General features: G+C 43.5%; 1 protein-coding gene across 15 annotated transcripts in view; it reads left to right on the top strand.

Moving 5' to 3' along the window:
- LOC132008243 (CUGBP Elav-like family member 1) overlaps positions 1-21,325 on the top strand; it is a 72,798-nt gene extending 51,473 nt beyond the window's left edge. For 13 of the 15 annotated variants that reach the window (XM_059386741.1, XM_059386740.1, XM_059386738.1 and 10 more), the window contains 13 exons: positions 2,659-2,846; positions 4,396-4,478; positions 4,858-4,906; positions 7,333-7,467; positions 8,015-8,094; positions 8,427-8,588; positions 11,272-11,347; positions 12,835-12,963; positions 13,306-13,416; positions 14,137-14,322; positions 16,532-16,675; positions 17,125-17,291; positions 17,380-21,325. In XM_059386741.1, coding sequence (XP_059242724.1) covers positions 2,659-2,846; positions 4,396-4,478; positions 4,858-4,906; positions 7,333-7,467; positions 8,015-8,094; positions 8,427-8,588; positions 11,272-11,347; positions 12,835-12,963; positions 13,306-13,416; positions 14,137-14,322; positions 16,532-16,675; positions 17,125-17,252 — 1,471 coding nt within the window. In that variant the 3' untranslated portion in view covers positions 17,253-17,291; positions 17,380-21,325. The remainder of the gene's footprint in view (positions 1-2,658; positions 2,847-4,395; positions 4,479-4,857; positions 4,907-7,332; positions 7,468-8,014; positions 8,095-8,426; positions 8,589-11,271; positions 11,348-12,834; positions 12,964-13,305; positions 13,417-14,136; positions 14,323-16,531; positions 16,676-17,124; positions 17,292-17,379) is intronic. The other 2 variants (XM_059386742.1, XM_059386737.1) reach the window with 2 other exon arrangements.
- Positions 21,326-21,331: the final 6 nt, after the last annotated feature.

The following is a 21,331-nucleotide window of genomic DNA, read 5'->3' as shown; positions in this document are numbered from 1 at the left end:
TTCTTCCAGCTAATGAAAGGGTACACACGGGGGGTGGGGGGGAGAGTGGTACATGGAGTGGGTGGACATGAAGAAATGGAGAAGGATTTGGAGAGTAAAGAGAGAAAGGGAGGGCATTTATCTAGAATGCCAAGTCTCTACTATACTTTTGGATAAACCATAATTCATATATATTGACTCTGCTTATGCTTTGGCACTAAACTGTGGTGTAGAAAATTTAGAAATGGCACACAAATGCAGAAGAAAGGGACAGACAGAGGTGTTGCCTCCAGTGTAATTATGAATTGATAAACCTCCATCTCTTTTCAAAAATTGTGTCAACATCGCTATCATCAAAGCATATTCTGAGCACCATTTGGGTTCTCAGTTAACCCTCCCTTAGAACAGAAATATGGTTAAAGACTGGCAGCATTTTAATAAAATCATATTAAAGCTGGTAATTGAACTTGTTGGAGGCAAATTGTAGGGAGCGACCACCATTGTTTCATTAGTCATGGGACCTTTTTTTAAATCATAGTAGCATGAATTCTGTTAGAATATTGTGATTAAGCTTCTAAAAGCAACTACAAGTATATTTTTACAAAAACTTGCCTCACACAGTTTTGAATTAGTAAAGGAAAGCCAGTAAAACAGTGCATTTCAAAACACTTGGGCAAAAAAGAGTATTGATCCTGCGAGAATCAAATAATCACAGGCGATACTAGTTGCTCTTTAATTTGTGAGCCCTCTTTGTGCACAACATTCATTTTTATCAGGATTAGTTGCTTAAATTCATTGGGGAGTTATTGAGAACACGAAATTGCTCCCATGGCACATCTGAGTACTTCTTTGAACTAGGTGCTATGCCAGGGGTGGCTGCAAGAATGAATTGCAGTAAAACACTTTCTGCCTTCAAGGAACTGTCAGTCTAGTTCGGAGAGGCAGATACACCAGATGATGCTAAAAGGTGGGAATATTGTAATGAAGGTGGAAATTTAGTACTCTGTAAGTCCTGACGAAGCTAACCTGAAAGTATGGGAAACCTTCACAGACATCGTGATAAGAGTTGCTCTATATATGCCATTTGTCTTAGACTTTTGATATTTAGTACTAGATTCAGTCAAGGTGGTGTGTAAATAGCCCCTGTGGGTTTTCAGTTATAAGAGATTTAGGAATTAACAGGGCTCCTGGGTGGTTCAGTCATTAAGCATCTGACTCTTGATTTCCAGTCAGGTCATGATCTCAGGGTAATGGGATAGAGCCCTGGGGCTGCAGTGGACAGTATGCTCGAATTTCTCCCCTGCTTCCTCTGCCCCTCCCCCAGCACTTGTGGAAGTGCTTGTAGTATGCTTACTCCCTCTATCAGTTAAATCTTTTTAAAGAAATACAGGAATTAAAATACAGAGGTTGAACTACCTGCAGAGATTCACCCTTTTCAGGGATTTCAGATAGTGTTCAGAAGACAGTGGTGGGAGGGCACCTGGGTGGCTCAGTTGGTTAAGCAACTGTCTTCAGCCGGGGTCATGGTGATGAGGGAGCAGGAGGCTGGCTGAGGACAAAGCAAGAGCTGGCGCCTTGCAGGGATCCAGTCCCACATTGGGCTCCCTGCTCAGTGGGGAGTCTGCTTCTTCCTCTAACCTTGCCAAGTCTCATGCTCTTTCTCTCTCTCTCTCTTTCTCAAGTAAATTTTAAAAAAGAAGAAGATAGCAGTGGTGGAAAAGCTATTGTTTTGCTAGAAAACTAGTGTTTTATTTCATGTTGATATTAGGACATGGCAAATTTGAATATGATGAAGCGATTTCTGGATTAAGCGCGCACACTAACAGAATAGTTAACCATGCTGGCTATTTGGAATTTAAGTTGTTAGTGGTTGAGATGAATGCTAAGAGTAAGGTCTTGGTCAGTGGTAGGAGAAGGACTTTGATGCATTCTGGAAATATTTGTAGTCCAGGAAGGACTCTCCCTAGGTTCTTGGCAGTGGAGGGATAAAAATGAAGGTATTTAGTAGGAGCATTACAAGTTTGATGTGATAGGAGTGTGACAGTCTAAAAGGCAAAGCTTTTCTTGCCTTCCTACCTCTTCCTACTCCCCTCCCCCATTGGGTGGGCCTCAAACTCACAGCCCTGAGATCTAGAGTCACATGGTCTACTGTCTGAGCCAGACGCCCCAGGCCAACATTGTTCCACTCTTTACTTAGCTCAGGCCTTGGAAATAAGTGCTTCTCTTCCAAAATCTACTGAAAGAAAACTTGTACCTGTCATTGTATACATTGGGAGTCCTGAATCTTACCCCTCATCAATAGTCCTTTCTGATTTTTACGTATATTTTAAAAAGTTTTCTTAACTGTGCTTCAAAACAATGAAAACTTGCATACAAACTTTACCTCTTAAGTTCTGAGAATTCTTATGCTAGACAGGGAATGAGTGCTGCTTAGTTCCTTAGTTAAAACCCAGATTTCCTAATCAGAATGTGACTTCAGTTTGGGATCTAATGGAAGGCATGGCCATGGGTGAAGGTGAGGATGGGGGAACTCTGGTATATTGAATGGCAATAGTAAAAAGGAGTAGAATTCTTTCCCCCTACTTTTTCAGAAAGTAGTTGAGATGTTTAAAGAAAAGTAACCATCCCCCTGGAGAGCACCCTGAATATGTAAAAGAAGCTGTATTTTGTTTTATGCAGCTCAAAGAAAATGAACGGCACCCTGGACCACCCAGACCAACCGGATCTTGATGCTATCAAGATGTTTGTGGGCCAGGTTCCAAGGACCTGGTCTGAGAAGGATTTGAGGGAACTCTTTGAACAGTATGGTGCTGTCTATGAAATCAATGTCCTAAGGGATAGGAGCCAAAACCCTCCTCAGAGCAAAGGTAAGGGCTTTGGGTTTTATAGGTAGTTTCTGTCTTGTGTGTGCTGTCACTCGTTGCCAGAATGCTCCTCTGTTCATATTCTAAAGGGGGGAAAATATGTCCTTCTATAGTAGTTACATTTTCCAGACCAAACACATTTAATGGCATAAAAATAAAAAGTTAAGGTGATGTCATGAAGATAATTTGTAAATTGGATTGTAGGTGGTCCTTTGTGAGAGCTCTGAATTCAAGAGACAGACTCGTGAGTGTGTGTGTGTGTGTCTCTCTCTCTCTCTTTTTTTAATGTGAGTGTCTCTTAATCTTGGGAATGGAATGAAAAGTTGAAATAAATAACTGCGTAAGGTTTTCTTTGGTGTTTTGGCTAGACTAAGCTGGAAGAAAAAGACTGTCTACACCATACCTGTGGATTTCTGTTAGTGTTACAGAGGCCTTGCAGGATGGCTTAGCAACCAGGACGGTAACCTGTTTGGTAACCTGTTAGGTAACCTGTTTGTTGTAGCTTACATGATGAATGGAAAAAAGACGGAGCTACTTGCCGAAATACCTACCAGAGTGGAAACTTTAGGAAAGCAATGGTAGAAAAGCCATTAGCTTTGCCCTGTACATGCACCTACAGTATTCCTTCCAAATAACCGATTTCAGAATAATACTCTGGGGATGTTGTTCTGCAGTGCAGATGGGAGCAAGCAGGATTGCTATGTTTGAAGCCAGCTTAGTAACAGGACCTAGGAGCAGAGACATTATTTTTTTTTTGTGGCATAGTTAACAAAAAATATAAAGAATTGTAGTTTCTGAAAATGACTGGTAATATAACATGCAGTGATTTAGCATCTTAATTGCAGTGATTTTGAAAGGAATCAGTATTGTGTGTCATGGGACTCGGAGCCCATATTTAGAAGACGCACTTCTCCCTTCCTGTCCCTAATACAGATACAAAGCACAAAATTTGCAGATCTCCTCAGGGCCATGTGCTGTTAGAAGCTTAATTATATTTGATTAAAACCAAGGGTCCAAAAAAGGATATTAAGAGTTTCTTGCTCTTTAGTCATTTTATAACTTAATAAATGATCATTATGTTTGAGGCATATGGTAGAAATTGGCTACAATCTAAGGAGGGATTTATTCTGAGAAAGAATGCGTTCCTGGTGGACTACAAGTCACAGGAATGCAGGGCCCCATCTCTTTGTTTGTTGCTGCATGTCTTGCCCAGCACACTTACCTGGTGCTCCAAGTAGGGTGGGTTAGATGACATGGTACTATGGCATTGGTAAGGGAAGTTGTTTTTCCCAGAGAAGTTAGAGGAGCAGCTAAAGAATTTTAGTAGAACTCACAGACTGTAACAATAAAGAAAATGCACAGAGAGTAATGTAAGGGTTTTTCTGTTTCTCTCACTCTGCCCCTTCTCTCTCTTGGAAGCAGTTGGGATGGGGGTTGCTAATATTAATAAACCTAGCTTTCTCTTTGAAGTCCCAGTATATCCATGGAGGAGGGAGTATTCCAGGAATTGCCTGCTTTTGAAGGTGATTTGTTGAAATTTTATTTATTTCAGGGTGCTGTTTTGTTACATTTTACACCCGCAAAGCTGCATTAGAAGCGCAGAATGCTCTTCACAACATGAAGGTCCTCCCAGGGGTAAGAATTCTCCTACCAGTAAGTGGAACTGTGGAGGTTTTGACATATGGAACATACTTACCCATGTCAGGCACATACTGAAAAACCATTTTGAGGAAAAGGTGACTGACTGCCAGAGTCATTGATACAGAGGAGAACATAAAGGGAACATTTCAAAGAAGATAGGCTGAAAGTGGTTTAGTTCTCTTTTAGCCAAGAGAATTTCACTTCTTGATTCTCATTCTGTCTATTTTGATATTTTGGGAAGAAATCATGAAACAGATATAAGGCCAGAGAAGATTCTTAAGGCTCTAGTTTCAGTATTGCTTTTAGAGTCCTCATTTATGTTTCTGTGCCTTCAGTGTGTACAGTGATGATATGTATGTGCTTTCCTTTTTAGATGCACCACCCTATACAGATGAAGCCTGCCGACAGTGAGAAGAACAATGGTAAGCAGTTGTGTAAAGCCCTCCCCTGATTAGATTTTTTCTAGTTTACTATTCGTTCTGATGGCATCTGGATTGTATTTGCTTTAAGCAGTCATTTGTTTTTGTTTTTTTTAACTGACATCTAAGTGACAAAATGTGTGCAGCATAATGATTCAGTCCTTGTTTATATTAGAAATGATCTCCCATGGTAAGTCTGGTCAGTATCTGTCACCATACAAAGTTCTAAAAATGTTTGTTTTTTGTTTTTTGTTTTTTTATAAGAATTTTTAAGATCTACTTTCTTTTTTTTTTTTTTTTTAAAGATTTTATTTATTTATTTGACAGAGAGAAATTACAAGTAGATGGAGAGGCAGGCATAGAGAGAGAGAGAGGGAAGCAGGCTCCCTGCCGAGCAGAGAGCCCGATGCGGGACTCGATCCCAGGACCCTGAGATCATGACCTGAGCCGAAGGCAGCGGCTTAACCCACTGAGCCACCCAGGCGCCCCCTAAGATCTACTTTCTAAGCAACTTTTAAATATACAATACAGTACTGTTAACTAGCGACTGTGCTAAATTATTTTATAATGGGAAGTTTGTACCTTTTGATCCATTTTGCCCTTTTTCCCCAGTCCCTTATGCCCGACCTTTGGCAACCACTAGTCCTGTTCTGTGTATCTGTGAACCTCAGGGGTGTGTGTGTGTGTGTGTGTGTGTTTTGTTTTGTTTTTTAAGGTTTTACTTACACGTGAGAGCATACAGTATCTTTCTCTGACTTATTTCACTTAGCATAATGCCCTCAGGATCCATCCATGTTGTCACAAATGACAAGATTCCATGCTTTTTTATGGCTGAATAATATCTGCAGTGTATGTATGTGTGTACACACATTTTCTTGATCCATTCATCTGTTGATAGACACATTTCCATTTCTTGGCTCTTGAAAATAATGCTGCAGTGAACATGGGTATACAGCTTTTTTTTTTTTTTGTAAGATTTTATTTTTACATAATCTCTACAACCAGTGGGGGACTCGAACTCACAACCCCATGATGGAGAGTCGCACGTTCCACTGACTCAGCCAGCCAGTTGCCCTGGGTGTGCAGCTTTTTGAGTTAGTGTTTTCATTTTCTTCTATCTCTGTTCTTATTTGCACTCACTTTCTCCCTCTCTTAAATATTTATCTTTTTTTAAAGATTTCATTCATGTAAGAGAGTGAGAGAAACAGAACGAGCAGGGGGAGAGACAGAGGGAGAGGGAGAAGCATACTCTTTGCTGACCAGGGAACCCAACCTGGGGCTTGATCTCAGGACTCCAGGATCATGACCTGAGTTGAAGGCAAATGCTTAACCGACTGAGCCACCCAGGTGCCCCTAAATAAAATCTTTAAAAACAATAATAATAAATTGGTTTTTTTTTCCCCTTAAATATGGTAAATAATGAGATAGAGTTCATAGGTAAACGGTATAAGAACATTTTAGAGTGGGGCACCTGGGTGGCTCAGTGGGTTAAGGCCTCTGCCTTCAGCTCAGGTCGTGATCTCGGGGTCCTGGGATCGAGCCTCGCATCGGGCTCTCTGCTCGGCGGGGAGCCTGCTTCCTCCCCCCCGCTCTGCCTGCCTCTCTGCCTGTTCGTGATCTCTCTCTCTGTCAAATGAATAAATAAATCTTCAAAAAAAAAAAACATTTTAGAGTAAAATGGGATGTCTTTGATCAATATAATTTCTTATGGACAGAAAGGGCTAAGGAGAACTTAGTCCTTAAGAGATGAATCAGAAAAAGAAAAATAACAATTACACTCACTGAAATGTGTATTGTGTTTCTCTTGTCATATCAGGTCAGTGTGAAAACTTGTCCTTTGGTAAAGTAGTACTGCTAGTAAGAACAAACATCACAAGTGCTGCACAAGATGCTGAGTGCTTTGCATTTAAAACTTACAGCTGCCTCTGATTTTTTTTTTTTTTTAAAGATTTTAGTATTTATTTGACAGAGATCACAAGTAGGCAGAGAGGCAGGCAGAGAGAGAAGGGGAAGCAGGCCCCCTGCTGAGCAGAGAGCCCAATGCAGGGCTGGATTCCAGGACCCTGGGATCATGACCTGAGCTGAAGGCAGAGGCTTTGGCACTGAGCCACCCAGGCACCCCTATAACTAGCTACCTTTGAGATGAAAGTCATTATCCCTATTAATCAGGTGCCAGTCATGGAATGGCTAAGTAACTTTGACAAGATCACAAAACTATGTCATCTAAATGCTTCCAGTTTAAATTTTAAGGTACAGTTGAATATAAGAGGAGGTGCTAAATGATGAAAAAATGCTTATCTTAGAATCCAAGTAATATGATATGTAGGCATAGAGCCAGGATTCAAGTATGGACAGTCTGACCCCAGAGTCTGTGCTGCACTACGTCTTGTAGTTATAATGTTCAAGCCTTTCGTGTTTTACTCTCTTAGCAGTGGAAGACAGGAAGCTGTTTATTGGTATGATTTCCAAGAAGTGCACTGAAAATGACATCCGAGTCATGTTCTCTTCATTTGGACAGATTGAAGAATGCCGGATATTACGGGGACCTGATGGACTGAGCCGAGGTAGGTATATTTCTAGCTTTTAAAGATACTTAAATTTGGAGTCTCTTTTAGTTGGACCAGTGGAAACCAATGATCCCTACCCAACATGGCCTTGTCTTGATGGAGAGGTTGGGCTTGGTGTTATACGTCTAGGACCCATCATGGCTCCTCCTACCAGTTGATTCCTTTAGAATTGTCCCAGCCCCCTAAGGAGTCTACATTCTGCACTATAGTTTCATGTGTTAAAATTTTCTCTTTTTGTGCTTGGAGAGGTCCTTAATGCCAAAGTGGAACACTTTCTTCTCAAGAGGAACTAGAGGATTATGATTCCTCCTTTATCCCTTTATCGAGTTCTTTCATTCCTGTTGTGCTTCCCAGGTTATTCATGAAAGCACGTAGCACTATTATGATGTGTCTGTCTCTTCCACTAGATCTTAAGCCCCCTGAAGGCACGAACCATATCTGTATTGCTAGCATAGTACTTGGCACATAATAGGTGCTCAGTAAATGTCTATCAGCTAATTAATAAGCAAATGAATGAATGAGTTATTGACACTTCTCTTACCAGGTTGTGCATTTGTGACTTTTACAACAAGAGCCATGGCACAGACGGCTATCAAGGCAATGCACCAAGCACAGACCATGGAGGTAGGGAGCAGATGACTGAAAAGGGAAAGTTCCTTAGCCTGAGAGTACTAGGACAGTTGGCCATCAAAGCTCTGCAGCATGTTCAGCATCTGATTGCCATAAAGGTTAAGCAGGCTAAACATCTTAAATGAAAAAAAAATAATGCTCTCTTTGAAATTAACGTACTAGAAGTAGCCCTTTTAAATTTGTCTTTTGCCACTTGTGTCTATCAGGAAGAGAGTCATTTGGCAGTGAATGAAATTAGAATGCATCCTGTTTGTCACTACAAAGGAGGATTTTTTTTCCTCATGCAGAAGGAGGAATTTGACCCTTTGGCTTTGGTGTTTTCATAGGGTTGCTCATCTCCTATGGTGGTAAAATTTGCTGATACGCAGAAGGACAAGGAACAGAAGAGAATGGCCCAGCAGCTCCAGCAGCAGATGCAGCAAATCAGCGCAGCATCTGTGTGGGGAAACCTTGCTGGTCTAAATACTCTTGGACCCCAGTATTTAGCAGTGAGTCTTTGTGGTTTGCTTTCTGCAGACTGTGCAAGCTCCCAGCTGTTTCTTCTTGTGCTGTCCCTAGCTAATAGATACAATGGCATTTGCAACTTGAACATGTCAAATTTTTTCATAAAACTTCAGGCAGTGCAATATTCTTTATGTTAGTATATCTGTTTCACCATCTCTCTCTTCTCTCTCATCACACATCTTGGGTTATATCTTGAGACTTCGCTACTATTAAAATGAAATCCCGATTTCCTGATAAAAGATTTAGAAATAACCTTGTATGTCCCTGTCCCTTTAGTTTTTTTAAAAGAAAATCTTGAGGAAATTTTAACTACCAAATATCTTTCTCCATAGTTCTTTCTCCCAGATGTAGAGGCATCTTTAAAATCCTTATCGAGTCCTCTCTGAAGAGTATGATAAATGTTTCTTTCCACTGATTAAGAGGTCAAGATATTGACATGGACATTATTAAATGAGTATTACAGGTGTCTATTTGAGTTGTAGACAGAATTGTAAATAGGTAGATCCTTTAATTTGATCTTGCTTTTGTTGAGTTTGAGTCATGTAGTCCAAAGGCTCCAATTTGTTATTTAGATTCGCTAGATCTACAGTACATATTATAGGGGATCACCACTGCTTTAACCCTTAAAAGAATAGCAGACAGCGCAAGACACTTAAAACTGTCTCTCTGTGAACCTATCATCAAAGGAAAATCGGTGGTGAAACCATTAGATGTGTACGGATATTCCCAAAAATATACACACAAGAATAATTACAGTCTTTTATTCCTCATCCTTTAAAACGTTGTTCTATATAGAAACAGAAGAAAGGCAATGATTTCCGTTGCTTTAGTACTGAGTTTTGGCTAATTTGATACCAAATAATGGTTTTTATATTTCTGAAATGTTAGAAGAAATCCCAGTTTTCCAGCTAGTATTTCTCTAAGTCAAGAAGTGTAAATGGGGAGGTGCCTGGATGTCTCAGTTGGTTAAGTGTCTGCCTTCAGCTCAGGTCATGATCCTGGAGTCCTAGGATCAAGTCCCACATCGGGCTTCCTGCCCAGCGGGTAATCTGCTTCTCCCTCTGATCCTCCTAGCCCCGCCATGCTCTCTCTCACTCTCACTCTCTCAGTCTCTCTCAAATAAATAAAATCTTTAAAAAAAACACACATCTTTTTTTTTTTTTTTTAAATGAAGATGCTTAGTATATCTCAACAGATTAAATTGTTTCTTAGTACAAGAACATAGCTGGTAAGTTAGAAAATTCAGAGAGATTTTTTTTTTTTTTTTTAGTCTTTTGCCAAAATGATAATATGTTTAAAATTATCTCCATGATATGCATTTGCTTTTCTTAGAGAGTTTTGAAGCTCTTTTTAGGGAAGACCCCCTTTTTATTGCCATTGCCACACCCAACAGTGCGTGATGGTGTTTGTTGAAAGCTGTGGTCTCTTTATTTTAGTTAGACATGATCCCTGCCCTCAGAGCTGTTCTCATTTAGGGAGGAAATGAAGGTGCCGGGTACAGTATGCACAGTCCACCAGCTGCAATTGAGCACATTGCCTGAGGTATTTCAGACAAAAATAAAGACATATGGGTATATAAATGGTATATTATCATTAATTATGAGGTTCTTTCTGGAATAGGTGGACTTGAACCTGATCTCTTTCAGACTAGAGCAATAGTTTTTAATCTTCGTGGGGTGTGGACCCCTCTGAAAGGCTGATAAAAATTATGTGCGTGTACATTTTTTCATTCTATGTTGGAGGTTTGTGGACCTCCTGAAACCTTCCTGGACTAACGGGGTTCATGATGACAGAGGAACTAGGTCAGGTGTTTATGGGAATGAGCAACCAGGTTGAATATAGGATCCAGAAACAGGAATATCCATTGTCCATAAGAAAAAGTGATTGACTTGAAATGGATCAGAGGTTTTTAGCAGGTTTGTTGGACAAAGGTTGCTATATCCCAAGATAGTGAATAAGGTCACGAAGATCCGTAAGCTCATGGACAGGCCTCCTTACTGTATTTGTTAGGTGACAACCATTGTATATACACTGAACTGATCTGTCAGTCATTTGGTTATCTGCAACAGTGGAGACCAATTTGGGATGGAGGAGATAAGTGGGGCTGGATGGATGTGTGGAGAGCATGGAAAGACTGATTAGTCATGGGTCTGTTGTGATCAGCAAAGAATGACTCCAAGAAAGAAATAACCCTAAAATGGTTAGACTTGATATTTAAAATATTTGAAGTAGGAATTGGGTATTTAGATGGAAATAGTCTGCAAGATAAGATGTGTGGCCCAGACTAAGGAGAACTTGGGAGAGAGGCACTGGCAGTCATCCATGTGCAGTTGCTCGTTGCAGTGGATTGCATAGCTGCTTGAGTTGAGCTTAGTTCTCTGCTCTCCTCCTGTCCTCTGCTGTGCTGCCTTCTGTTTCCCAGGGACTGGAGCCTGGCTCAGTACTCAGTGAATGTAACTGTCTTCTGGGCCAGGGCTTTAGCTCTTGTCGTATTGTCCCGTGCTGTCATAAGCCTCATGTTTCTGTTGTGTTGGCTTGGGTTCTTGTCTTCAACTCTCTTCTCTCTGGGGGCCTCTGCACTCCCGCTTTGCTGTGCTGTAGAGTTATCCCAGATGCAGAACCAGCCCTCACTCTCACTCTTGTTCTGTTTTTTGGTGTAATGTCTAGCTTTATTTGCAGCTCCTTCAGCAGACTGCCTCCTCTGGGAACCTCAACACCCTGAGCAGCCTCCATCCAATGGGAGGTAAGTGTTTCATGGCTGCAGAGGAGCAGCAGCAACCAGGCCACCAGACCCAGCTAACAACAGTCTGAGAGTTTTGCACCGTTTGTACAGAAAACAAATTTTTCCCACCTGTTCATAAACCTGACGTAAGATGAACATCCCACGTCCCAACTGCTTTGTCTCTGGAAGGTGGTTCTTTTCGTTGCTATGCAGGATAGCTCTGGGGTTGTTTGAACCCCACCCCCTTTAAATCTCTGTAGAGGAGGAAAATGGAGAAGAGCTGTTAGCAGGAGTAGACTATCTGAGGCCATTTTGATAAGGAGGAAATTGCAGGAACTCTTTTTATTTCCCCATTAAAGTGACTTTTCCAGTGATTCTTTGAAGCCTAAGAAGGCATCCATGCCAAATGGCCAGAAACTGCTAGAAACTAGGCAGTTAGTTTTTCTCTGTGTCTTATGCATATTATTTCTTAGGTGAATTACCTTTTATTGCTGTTAATGCTGTTAACATACATGGAAAACTTAATTGACAGATACTTGAGTGATGACAAAATGGGGCTCCCACAGACAAACTTGAAGGTGGGGCCATCAGACAAGTTAGCGGAGGTGGGGAGTGAAGCGTTTGAGTCCCTTGCTGCTACCCCTTCTGCAGTGGATAAAGGCTCAGCAAGTACATCTGAGAAAGGGGTAGTTAGTGTCAGGTGAACTGCATTTTGGTATTTGAAAATTTTTGATAGTGGTTCACTTTGTGTCAGGTACTTGGAGTTTGCTATGTTTTTGGAAATTTGCTACACTGTAAATCTGTGTTGTAGTTCAGTTTTTATTTTCGCTGACTCTATCCTGACCCACCACCACCCATCTGCTTTTCCATCATCTGGCAAATGGTTTGCAATACAGTCAGTGCAGTTCAGATTCTTGCTCCTTTTAACTGTTGCTTGGAGGTTTTTCCCCCTCAGTGTTTTTTTCTCCTCCTTCTGATGAGTAATCTGTTCAAGGAGTGGTTTTTCTTTAGTCTTTTCTCCTTACTGGTTTTCTCACATGCATCCTCCTCTGTTACAACCCACCTCGGTCACCTGGATCCTGCTGTGTTTTCTGCCTGTAAACCTCCACTGGAAAGAGCAAATCCCCTGTGCAGTAGGAGTGAGGGGCTCAGATGCAGTTCTGTTCTGTGCCACAAGTTTTGTCCTTTGTTGTTCTCTTGGTCACTTGGCTTCGTGGTAGACCGCAGATCTTACCCTCTCTTGGTTTCCTAATTGCCAGTCCCTGTTAGGAATATTCACTTGGGGTGGCATGCTGTTGGATTATATATCTCTTCTCTTGAGGAAATGATGTCAAGTTTCTTGAGGAGTTGAGTGATACCTGAATCTTTTTAGAGCCTTGTGTTGCTTGTAAGGCTTATTGAGAATAGTTCTTCTTTGGGACCAGCCTTTACCAGTGTTTGCTGTCATTGCTGGAACGGATACAAGGAACCCGTATGTGCTGGCTGATCTCTTGCTTTGGATGTTGCAGGGTTAAATGCAATGCAGTTACAGAATCTGGCTGCTCTAGCCGCTGCAGCTAGTGCAGCTCAGAACACACCAAGTGGTACCAATGCTCTTACTACATCCAGCAGTCCCCTCAGCGTACTCACCAGTTCAGGTAAGTGTGTCATTAGAACCAGTATGCCCTTGTGTGCCTTGGGCAGAATCCCCAGAGAGTGTTCTGTCATTCTGGAGAGTAGTTAACATCTATTTCCAAAGGGGTCAGACTGTGAATAATTAATTTTCAAATGTCATCTTCTGACTTAAGAGAAATCTCATAATTTTTAGTTTGTTACAACTGTCTTTGACTTTATGTCCTACAGCGACAGTTATTGGAGTCAGTAACTGAAAACCTCTTTACGAAGAGAATTCTTGAGTAGTATCAGTCTTGTGTTTGGTTCCTGTTGACATGCGAAGCATGTGTTGGCTCAAGTTTTAACACCTGGCTTTCTGATCACAGGGTCCTCACCTAGCTCCAGCAGCAGCAGCTCTGTCAACCCCATCGCCTCCCTTGGAGCCCTGCAGACGTTAGCTGGAGCCACGGCAGGCCTCAATGTCAGCTCTTTGGCAGGTGAGGGACAGCCCCTGATGTGATCAGGCCGTTTGTTGTGCAGGTAGCACCTTTAAACAACCCTGGTAGGTCACCATTAGACTGAATTGGGTGGCCTGGTAAAGTTAGAAATAATCATGAGATTTCAAATTAGACTTGAGTTAAATCCCACCTCTCCCCCTTAGCTAGCTGTAACATAATACCACCTTTCTAAGGTTATTTTTTCATCTGTGAAGTGGGAAGAGGACACTTTAAGGGTTGTTAGGTAAATGAGAACATAGGTAAAGGGCTGAGCACATGACTTAGTACAGTGTCCGGCATGTAGAATGTGTTTAAATAAATATTAGCTGTTATTTTGACAATAGGGTTTACCCACATCTTGTCTGAGACCACACATACCCCTTTTCAGCATCCAAACCTGGGATGCTTCTTTTACCACATTCCAGCTCTAAGTAAGAAAATGACAGAAAAGTCAGAGAAAATGGAGCAGGTCAGGTGTAAGTGGTATCACTTCTTGCACAGGTTTGAAAAAGGTAATAGGAAGAGCCACACGTGGGTGTGGCATTTTTTAATGTTCCTGTGAGCAATAAGGCCTGATGAGTGTCCTCAGATCTGACCATTCAGATGGGTCGTCCTCCTCAGGGAGAAGCTGAAAGAGAGAGAAAAGGGAGAACTTTGGAGTTTGTTTTGGTGCCACTCAGGTCTTTCCCATATGTTAATCCTGCTCTTCCCACCATGAAGGGATGGCTGCTTTAAATGGTGGCCTGGGGAGCAGTGGCCTTTCCAACGGCACCGGGAGCACCATGGAGGCCCTCACGCAGGCCTACTCGGGAATCCAGCAATACGCTGCTGCAGCACTCCCCACTCTGTACAACCAGAACCTGTTGACACAGCAGAGTATTGGCGCTGCTGGAAGCCAGAAGGAAGGTGAGTAGAGCTGGGAGGCTACAGTTAGGGAAGGGGAGGGGAGGGGGCAGAGGGGAGATGACTCCACCTACAGCAGAGGTGAAGGCAGGACAAAGGCCAGGAGGACCAGTCAGGCAGTCAGGCCGATTCTTTTCTTTGGCACTGTCAGACATAGATTCTGTAAGCTGTAGAGCTCTGTAAACTGTAGTCTCCTTTTGGAATGTTTTCTGGTTGTAACTCAGATCAGAACCTCTGCCCTCCTGTGATCAGGCTGCAGGTTTTAGGTGAAGAAACGTACTGACCTTACTGTGTGATAGAATTTCACAGTCCTTTTTTTATTTGTTAGGAAGTCGTCTTTGTGGATTACAGATCTGTCAGAGGGTATTTTCTGTCTAGGTGTCCCTTTTAAGCTCTTTTATTTGGCATTTTCCTCATTTTTTGATCTCCGTTTTTCCTAACTGAGGACAGGCTGAAGTTGATGGGGCAGAAAGAGTTACAGTCCACGTTGGTGAATTAGGAAATGTGTGCTTTGACATAAATGATACTAAGTGCAGGAGAGACTTTATAGGCAGAAAGAGGCCTGACAGTGGTTCTCATGAATACATGGTCCTGCTGACACCTCTGTGCTCCTAGTTGACTGGATTTCTGTAGCCAGAAGCTGGCAAGGTTTAAGCACTAATGTGGGGGAAAGACACGTATCCTCTCTTGTCACGCCAGCTAGGATTCTTGGGATAGTGCATCCTCACCTGTTCTGAGTCAAGATGCTTCTGTGCCCTAGGATGTCATAGTGGGGGAACTGAAAAACCATGGAGACAGACCGTAAAGCAGGAAGAGCATGGGGTGTACCATGGTGCTCTGAGGACTGATGAATGGGAAAGAGGGATGGAGAGTGCCAGAGGCACAGCATTTTTGTAGCATGGTCAGAGGCCTCTCACTTCACATCTAAGCAGAGTCCAGAGGAAGTAAGAAAGCAAGCCATGCATGTATCTAGAGGAAGAAGAGTAATGGGGGCAGAGGAACACCAAGTGGAAAGGCCCTGAGGCAGCACTGTTCTGTAATGTGTTTGGCAACAGCAGGGAGGCCTGGTGGCTGGAAAATGGCAGGACTGCAGTTCAGTAAGGCTTCTTTGGTTAGAAAGTCTTTGAGCTTAAGTGGTTGGAAAAGGAAAGCACATTTTATTTTTGAGCTCAGTGTTAAACATGGGCACTTTTAAAAAATGTGATTTCTTTTTAATGAGGTACACTTTACATATGGTAAAATTCACCCTTTTGGGAATATATAGCTGTGTGAGCTTTAGTGAACATGTACAGTCATGTAACCACATTTCGTAGATGGAGAATGTTTCCATCACTCCCAGAAATTCCATCGTGTCCTTTGTAGTCATTCCCTGCCCCCACCCCTGCCCTGCAGCTGCCAATCTTTGCTCTTCCTGTAGTTTCTGGTACAGTTTGTTTTGTTTTGTTTTGTTTTTTTAAAGATTTTATTTATTTGAGAGAGAAAGAGTGAGCATGAGAGGGAGAAGTTCAGAGGGAGAAGCAGACTCTCTGCAGAGCTGGGAGCCCAATGTGGGACTCCATCCCTGGGACTCCAGGATCATGACCTGAGCTGAAGGCAGTTGCTTAACCAACTGAGCCACCCAGGTGCCCCTCTGGCACAGTTTTGAACCTGTTTTGTTTGTAATCTCTTTCTGCCCTTTTTCTCTGTATCTTTATAAGCTTTTAGTCTCTGGTTTTATTGTACTACATACAAGTCTGCCAACTTTATTGTTCTTGCACTCATTCCTCCCACAAGGTTGAATTCCGATACCCCTCAGTGGGAAGGAGTCTGTTTCAGTGATTGCTCTTCAGTTTCCTGTTTTGTATTTGGAGAATCTTTAGTTCTCCAAAGGATTCTGTTTGTTGGGATACAGACAGGTTTTGTTTTTTGGGTTTTTAAGATTTATTTGAAGAGTGAGGGGGAGAGAGAAAGAGGAAGAACGGGGGGGAAGGACAGAGGGAGGGAATCCTTAAGCAGACTCCCTATAGAGCCCAACGCGGGGCTCGATCCCAGGACCCAGGACCTGAGCCAAAATCAAGAGTTGGCTGCTTAACTGACCAAGCCACCCAGGGGTGCCAGGATATAGACAGTTTAACTCAGGTAGAAATGAGAAACAGTGGTACCAGGGTGGGGGCGGGTAGAGTGGGAGGTCAGCTTGACATTGATGCCTTTTCAATCGATGGGTATTTTGAAGGTCCAGAGGGAGCCAACCTGTTCATCTACCACCTGCCCCAGGAGTTTGGAGATCAGGACTTGCTGCAGATGTTTATGCCCTTTGGGAATGTCGTGTCTGCCAAGGTTTTCATAGACAAGCAGACAAACCTGAGCAAGTGTTTTGGTATGTTGGCTTCTTTACTGGTGTTGGGAGGGTTAAGTGTCATTACCACTGAGAATGAGAAGGGGCTGATAGCAGGAAGAACTGGGTTTACGTTTGGGTTACTGTTTAATTCAGCCTTGGGCAAGACATCATGACCTCTTGTTGAGCCTCAGTTTTTTTTCATTTCTGTAGCAGGACGGTGGGTTTCTATCCACACTGTTGTTCCAGAGGTTTAAAAAAAAAAAGGTATGGAAATAGCTTGGTCCAAAAACTTAAAAGTGCCTTGTAGTTGTCAAGTGGTATAGTCAGGAACCTAATCTTATCTTGTGTGATCTAATTTCCGGACTTCTCCTCCTGCTGAGAAATTTGGACTATCAGACTATGCTCATAAGCTGTCTTCTGTGTAGGGAGGACGCAGAGTCTCCTTGCTTCATCATGCCCCTCACCCAGGGTTCTGCTTGGACACACAGGTTTTGTAAGTTACGACAATCCTGTTTCGGCTCAAGCTGCCATCCAGTCCATGAACGGCTTTCAGATTGGCATGAAACGGCTTAAAGTGCAGCTCAAACGTTCGAAGAATGACAGCAAGCCCTACTGAGCGTGCTCCCCTCTGAGACTGGAGTGAGAGGGTCTTCTGGTAAGTGGGGGAGGAGCACCCTTAATGATTCGAAGCCCTAAGGCTGTGTGTTGACAGCCCTGGACCCTGATCCCTGCCACTCTCGCAGGCACAGCTTGCCCTGAAGACTCGGCTACTGCCTTCTGTGGGAGTTTCGCTTCGTACAGAGGACGAGTTTGTGCTTTGGTTTCCAGTGTTTTACTTTGGAGTTTAGGTGCCATATCCTGAGTTTTTTTCTTTATTTAAAGTTTGCTGTGTTTGTAACCAGTGTGTGTTGAGAAGGACCAACATCAAACCGCCCTGGGGGAGGAGGGGGAATGGAGAAACATTAAAAAAGAAGATCAGAGCTTTCCCCAAACTGCCCCGAGAGAGAGGACTGAGTGAAACCAAAAACTGACCCCAGAATCTACCTTAGTGCAAGAGTGGGTGGAATGAGAACTGGCACCCAAGAGCCTTCGGGGGTGGAGGCAGAGCTACCTTTGGAGGTGAGGAGAGTTGACCCACACCCAGTGGCCCCGGGAGCTGGAGGCTGAAGCACTTCCCTCGCTGCCTGCTGAGTTCTTGCCGTCTATTTTTCAGATTCTTGTGCAAGATTCCTGCCCCTCTTTCCCAAGAAGGGAGGACAGTTCTTTGGGAATAAAGGACCTGTTAAATTAGCTTGACATGCAAAAAGCAGGGAGACATCACCCATTAACAGCTTTTTTAGCCACCCATTGGTGTTGGGTTGGCTCTGCCTGGCTGGTGGCTGGCTATTAGGAAGAAGAGAGGTCTAGTCTCGTCTAGTCAGAGAGGTCATTTTTAGTTTATTTCAACACCACATGGCCCATTTCTAACAGGCCCTTTAAATAAGGCCTCTAGAGAAGACACTGTCTGGTTTCCTTCCTTGTAGTTGACCACAGCAGAGTGTGTCACTTCCATCCCAAGGCAGATTTCTCTTGAGGGTAAATCCGAGAAGGGCTTATGGTATATAACTGAAGGGGGCACCTCTCCTGAGCAGAGGGATCAGAAGCCATTGCGTTAGGGGAGGAGGAGGAGGAGCCTACTTCTTGGTGGACCTGAATCGGAAGGGCTCTTTAAGCCAGAGTGCTGCATTCCTCTGTGACCAGCACCTAACTACTTAGAAGGATGAGAAATCTGCACTTGCTTCCTTTGTTGAGGGGTTCCAGCTGTAGTACTCCCCCCAAAGGCAAGCCTCTCTACTAACCACTGCAGCCCCTTCTGCTCTTGGGGACAGAGGAGACTGCAGGACATTTACAGCCTCCAGATGGATTTCGTGTTCATTTACCTCAGTATTACCATGTTCATTTTTGTCCTCGTGCTTACAGTTAGCTCCCTGCTGCCTCCCACAGGTCTTAGTCCAGCTCTTACCTGTGACCCACACAGCCTCTGGGCCCTGCCTCTGCTCCAAGAAATGCTGTGGGGGTGGAGAGCCAGAAAGGACGCGCTGTTGGGAATGTGCACCTGGGCAGAGGTAGCCCTGTTGGGATCTCTTAGCCAAGGCCGGGGAACTGGGTCCTCGCAATCTTCAACCTCACAAACATCAGTCCTGACCCCTAGCAGTAGAGATGAGACTAAAGGGGTTGGTTTGGTATTAAGTCAGATGGGGGGCTCTCTCCTTGTCATGCTGTCCATTTGGGTCACAGACAGGGATTGACCATCTTGCTGTTGTACAGGTAGTTTGGTGGTGTTGGATTATCCCATTGAAGCAGGGACAGCTGTTCCCTTCTCGTAGTGATATCTTGGGTCTGTTGTCCTCTAAGAGATGTGAAACATACTTCTTAAGCTGAACCACGTAAACTTGAATTCCGCGCACTGGGAGAAATGTGTCCTGTGTTTCAAGGATAAAACTGTTCCAAAGGCTTCCAGGGTCATGATGGGATTTTTTAAATAAATGCAAAAAATAAAAATAAAAAAGAAAAAAGAAAAAAAGAAAAAAATGCTAGGTTGGGGAGGCGCTGTTCTGAATCCCAACCGGCTGGAACCAAGAATGTCGTTTCTATTTTTATAGAAGTTTTATACAGCTCCGGGGTGGAGAATATTTATTACCTAAATTATATCTCTGAAAAAGGCCAGGATTTTGTAGAATCCAGAATGTGATTGTTGTACACACAGGGTGCTGTGTATGATTGAAACTACTGACTCTCTGTGGCCCGTTTGCAGCCCAGCTAATAATCTGCCAGAGGGGAAGGAGTTAATGCTGTGAATTGGCAGAGGAGAGAGCTGTGCTCCCCAGGGTGCTGCGGGTGCTGCCGTGCTGCGATAGCTGACCTTCTGTTCTGTCTTCCTCCTTGGCCATCGTGGGGTTTTCCAAAGCCCAGAATTCCACTCCCATCCCCCACTTCCCCCATTCCACTATTATTTGTCCTGGGCTCTGGGATCTTATGAAACGGCTTTTCGAATAACATGAAAGGCAAAGGTGCAATCAGCCTGCCTTTGATAGCAAACCCAGAGGTTTCATACCTGTTTGTGGGGTTCTCTTTTCTAAAAGGAGTGTGTGCCGCAGCAGGGCCCTGGGCTGCCATAGCGGCCAGCTGGTGAGACCAGGCACTTCTCTCTGTTCTCCTTTCCCCTGCCCAGTGAGTGAGCATAGTAGCACTGCCCTTGAGCACAGTTCTCTCCCCAGGCCAAAGATGGTTTGTGAAGAAGCTGCTCCCCTGCAAGTCTCATGGTGTGGAAGGGTTCAGCTCAGAGAGTGGAGACTAGCAGTCAAGTCTTAAGCAATCCTTTTCTGTTGTGTGGGGGTTTCACTTACATAAATGTGTTTTCTGCCTATAGTTTTGTTCCTTGCTTGGGTTTCATCATGAAATTGATTTGCCTTGAATGCAGCCAGATACTGTCTCCTGGGTCCCACATGAGTGGCCAGGGCCTGCATGGAAGCTAAGAGCTTGGATTTCTGGAAACAAAAGGCCATCCCCATAGAACTGAGGAGAAATCCTGGCCCTCTCCCCTAGAGAGTTTCCCCCACCCCAGCCATTGTCTTCTACTTTCTCCTGGGTTTGAGGAGGGGAGAAGCTGGAGCTCTGCTCCACCAGAGACCTATCTTCTCCCCCTACGGACTTGTTTGGGCGCCTCAGGGGAAATCCAAGCCTTAGGTTCCCTTCTGTCTCTGGCAGTTGGATGTTTTCTTGGTGTCCTCCATGTCCTTTTTGACTTTTCCCTGTGTCCATTGTTAGCATGTGCAAAAGTTCCCTGTCATTACCCAGCCCCCGCCCCGCCCGCCTCCTCATTTCAGGGCTGTACACAGTGAGTGTTCCTTTTCTCTCTCTCTCTCTCTCTGTTTGGATGTATTGCTCTGTGTAACTCAGTGGGTCTCCCTCTTTCTGGTTTGTTTTTTTTTCTAGATTCCTGCCGTTTGTTCATCGTTGTGCCTAAAGCATGTCGATGTGGCGTCAAGTACATCGTCCAAATCCCTGTCTCTTCAGCTTCTCTGATGCTTGAACTCTCACCTTTGACCTTGTGTTGACCTTTGATGCTGACGTGTATTTTTATTATGTTTGTTTCTTTCTTTGTTATTTCTTTTTTCTTTTCCTTTTTTTTTCTTTTGTGCTGCCAAATTGGTTTTGCTAGAACGACTGCTGAAGGGGAAATATTTAAACTTGCATTTGAATATAAAAAAAAATCTATTTTTCTAGAACTTCATAAGATAACCACTTGATTTTGTGATTCCAATTCTTTGTAACTGTCTTCAGAGCAGCCCTACTAGCACATACCGCGTGGTGTTTGTATTTCTGTGAACACACAGCCAGTCCGTTTCTAGGCTTTGTTTCTCTGTGTGCTTAGTTTTAAAGACAACTTTGAAGTAAACAATGAAATAAAAGATGTCACTAAAACCTTTGAGGCTCCTGAGCACATTTTGCTGATACAGTTTGTGGGGCTTGAGGAGACTGCATGTGTTCTTTTGTTTTTCTGAGTTCTCAACTGCAGAAAACACCTGAACCCCCTTTCCTTTTTGACCGCAGGCTGCAGTTTGGGCCCCAGCCAGCCCTTTTTCTTTTTCTTTTGTGGTTCTTCCCTGTAGTGACCCTGCAGGGAGCCTTCAGATCCCTCTGGCCCCTTCCCCG

This window comes from Mustela nigripes, unplaced genomic scaffold (assembly GCF_022355385.1).
Source record: "Mustela nigripes isolate SB6536 unplaced genomic scaffold, MUSNIG.SB6536 HiC_scaffold_76, whole genome shotgun sequence".
Taxonomy (NCBI): Eukaryota; Metazoa; Chordata; class Mammalia; order Carnivora; family Mustelidae; genus Mustela; species Mustela nigripes.
This window is presented reverse-complemented; position numbering and strand designations above follow the sequence as displayed.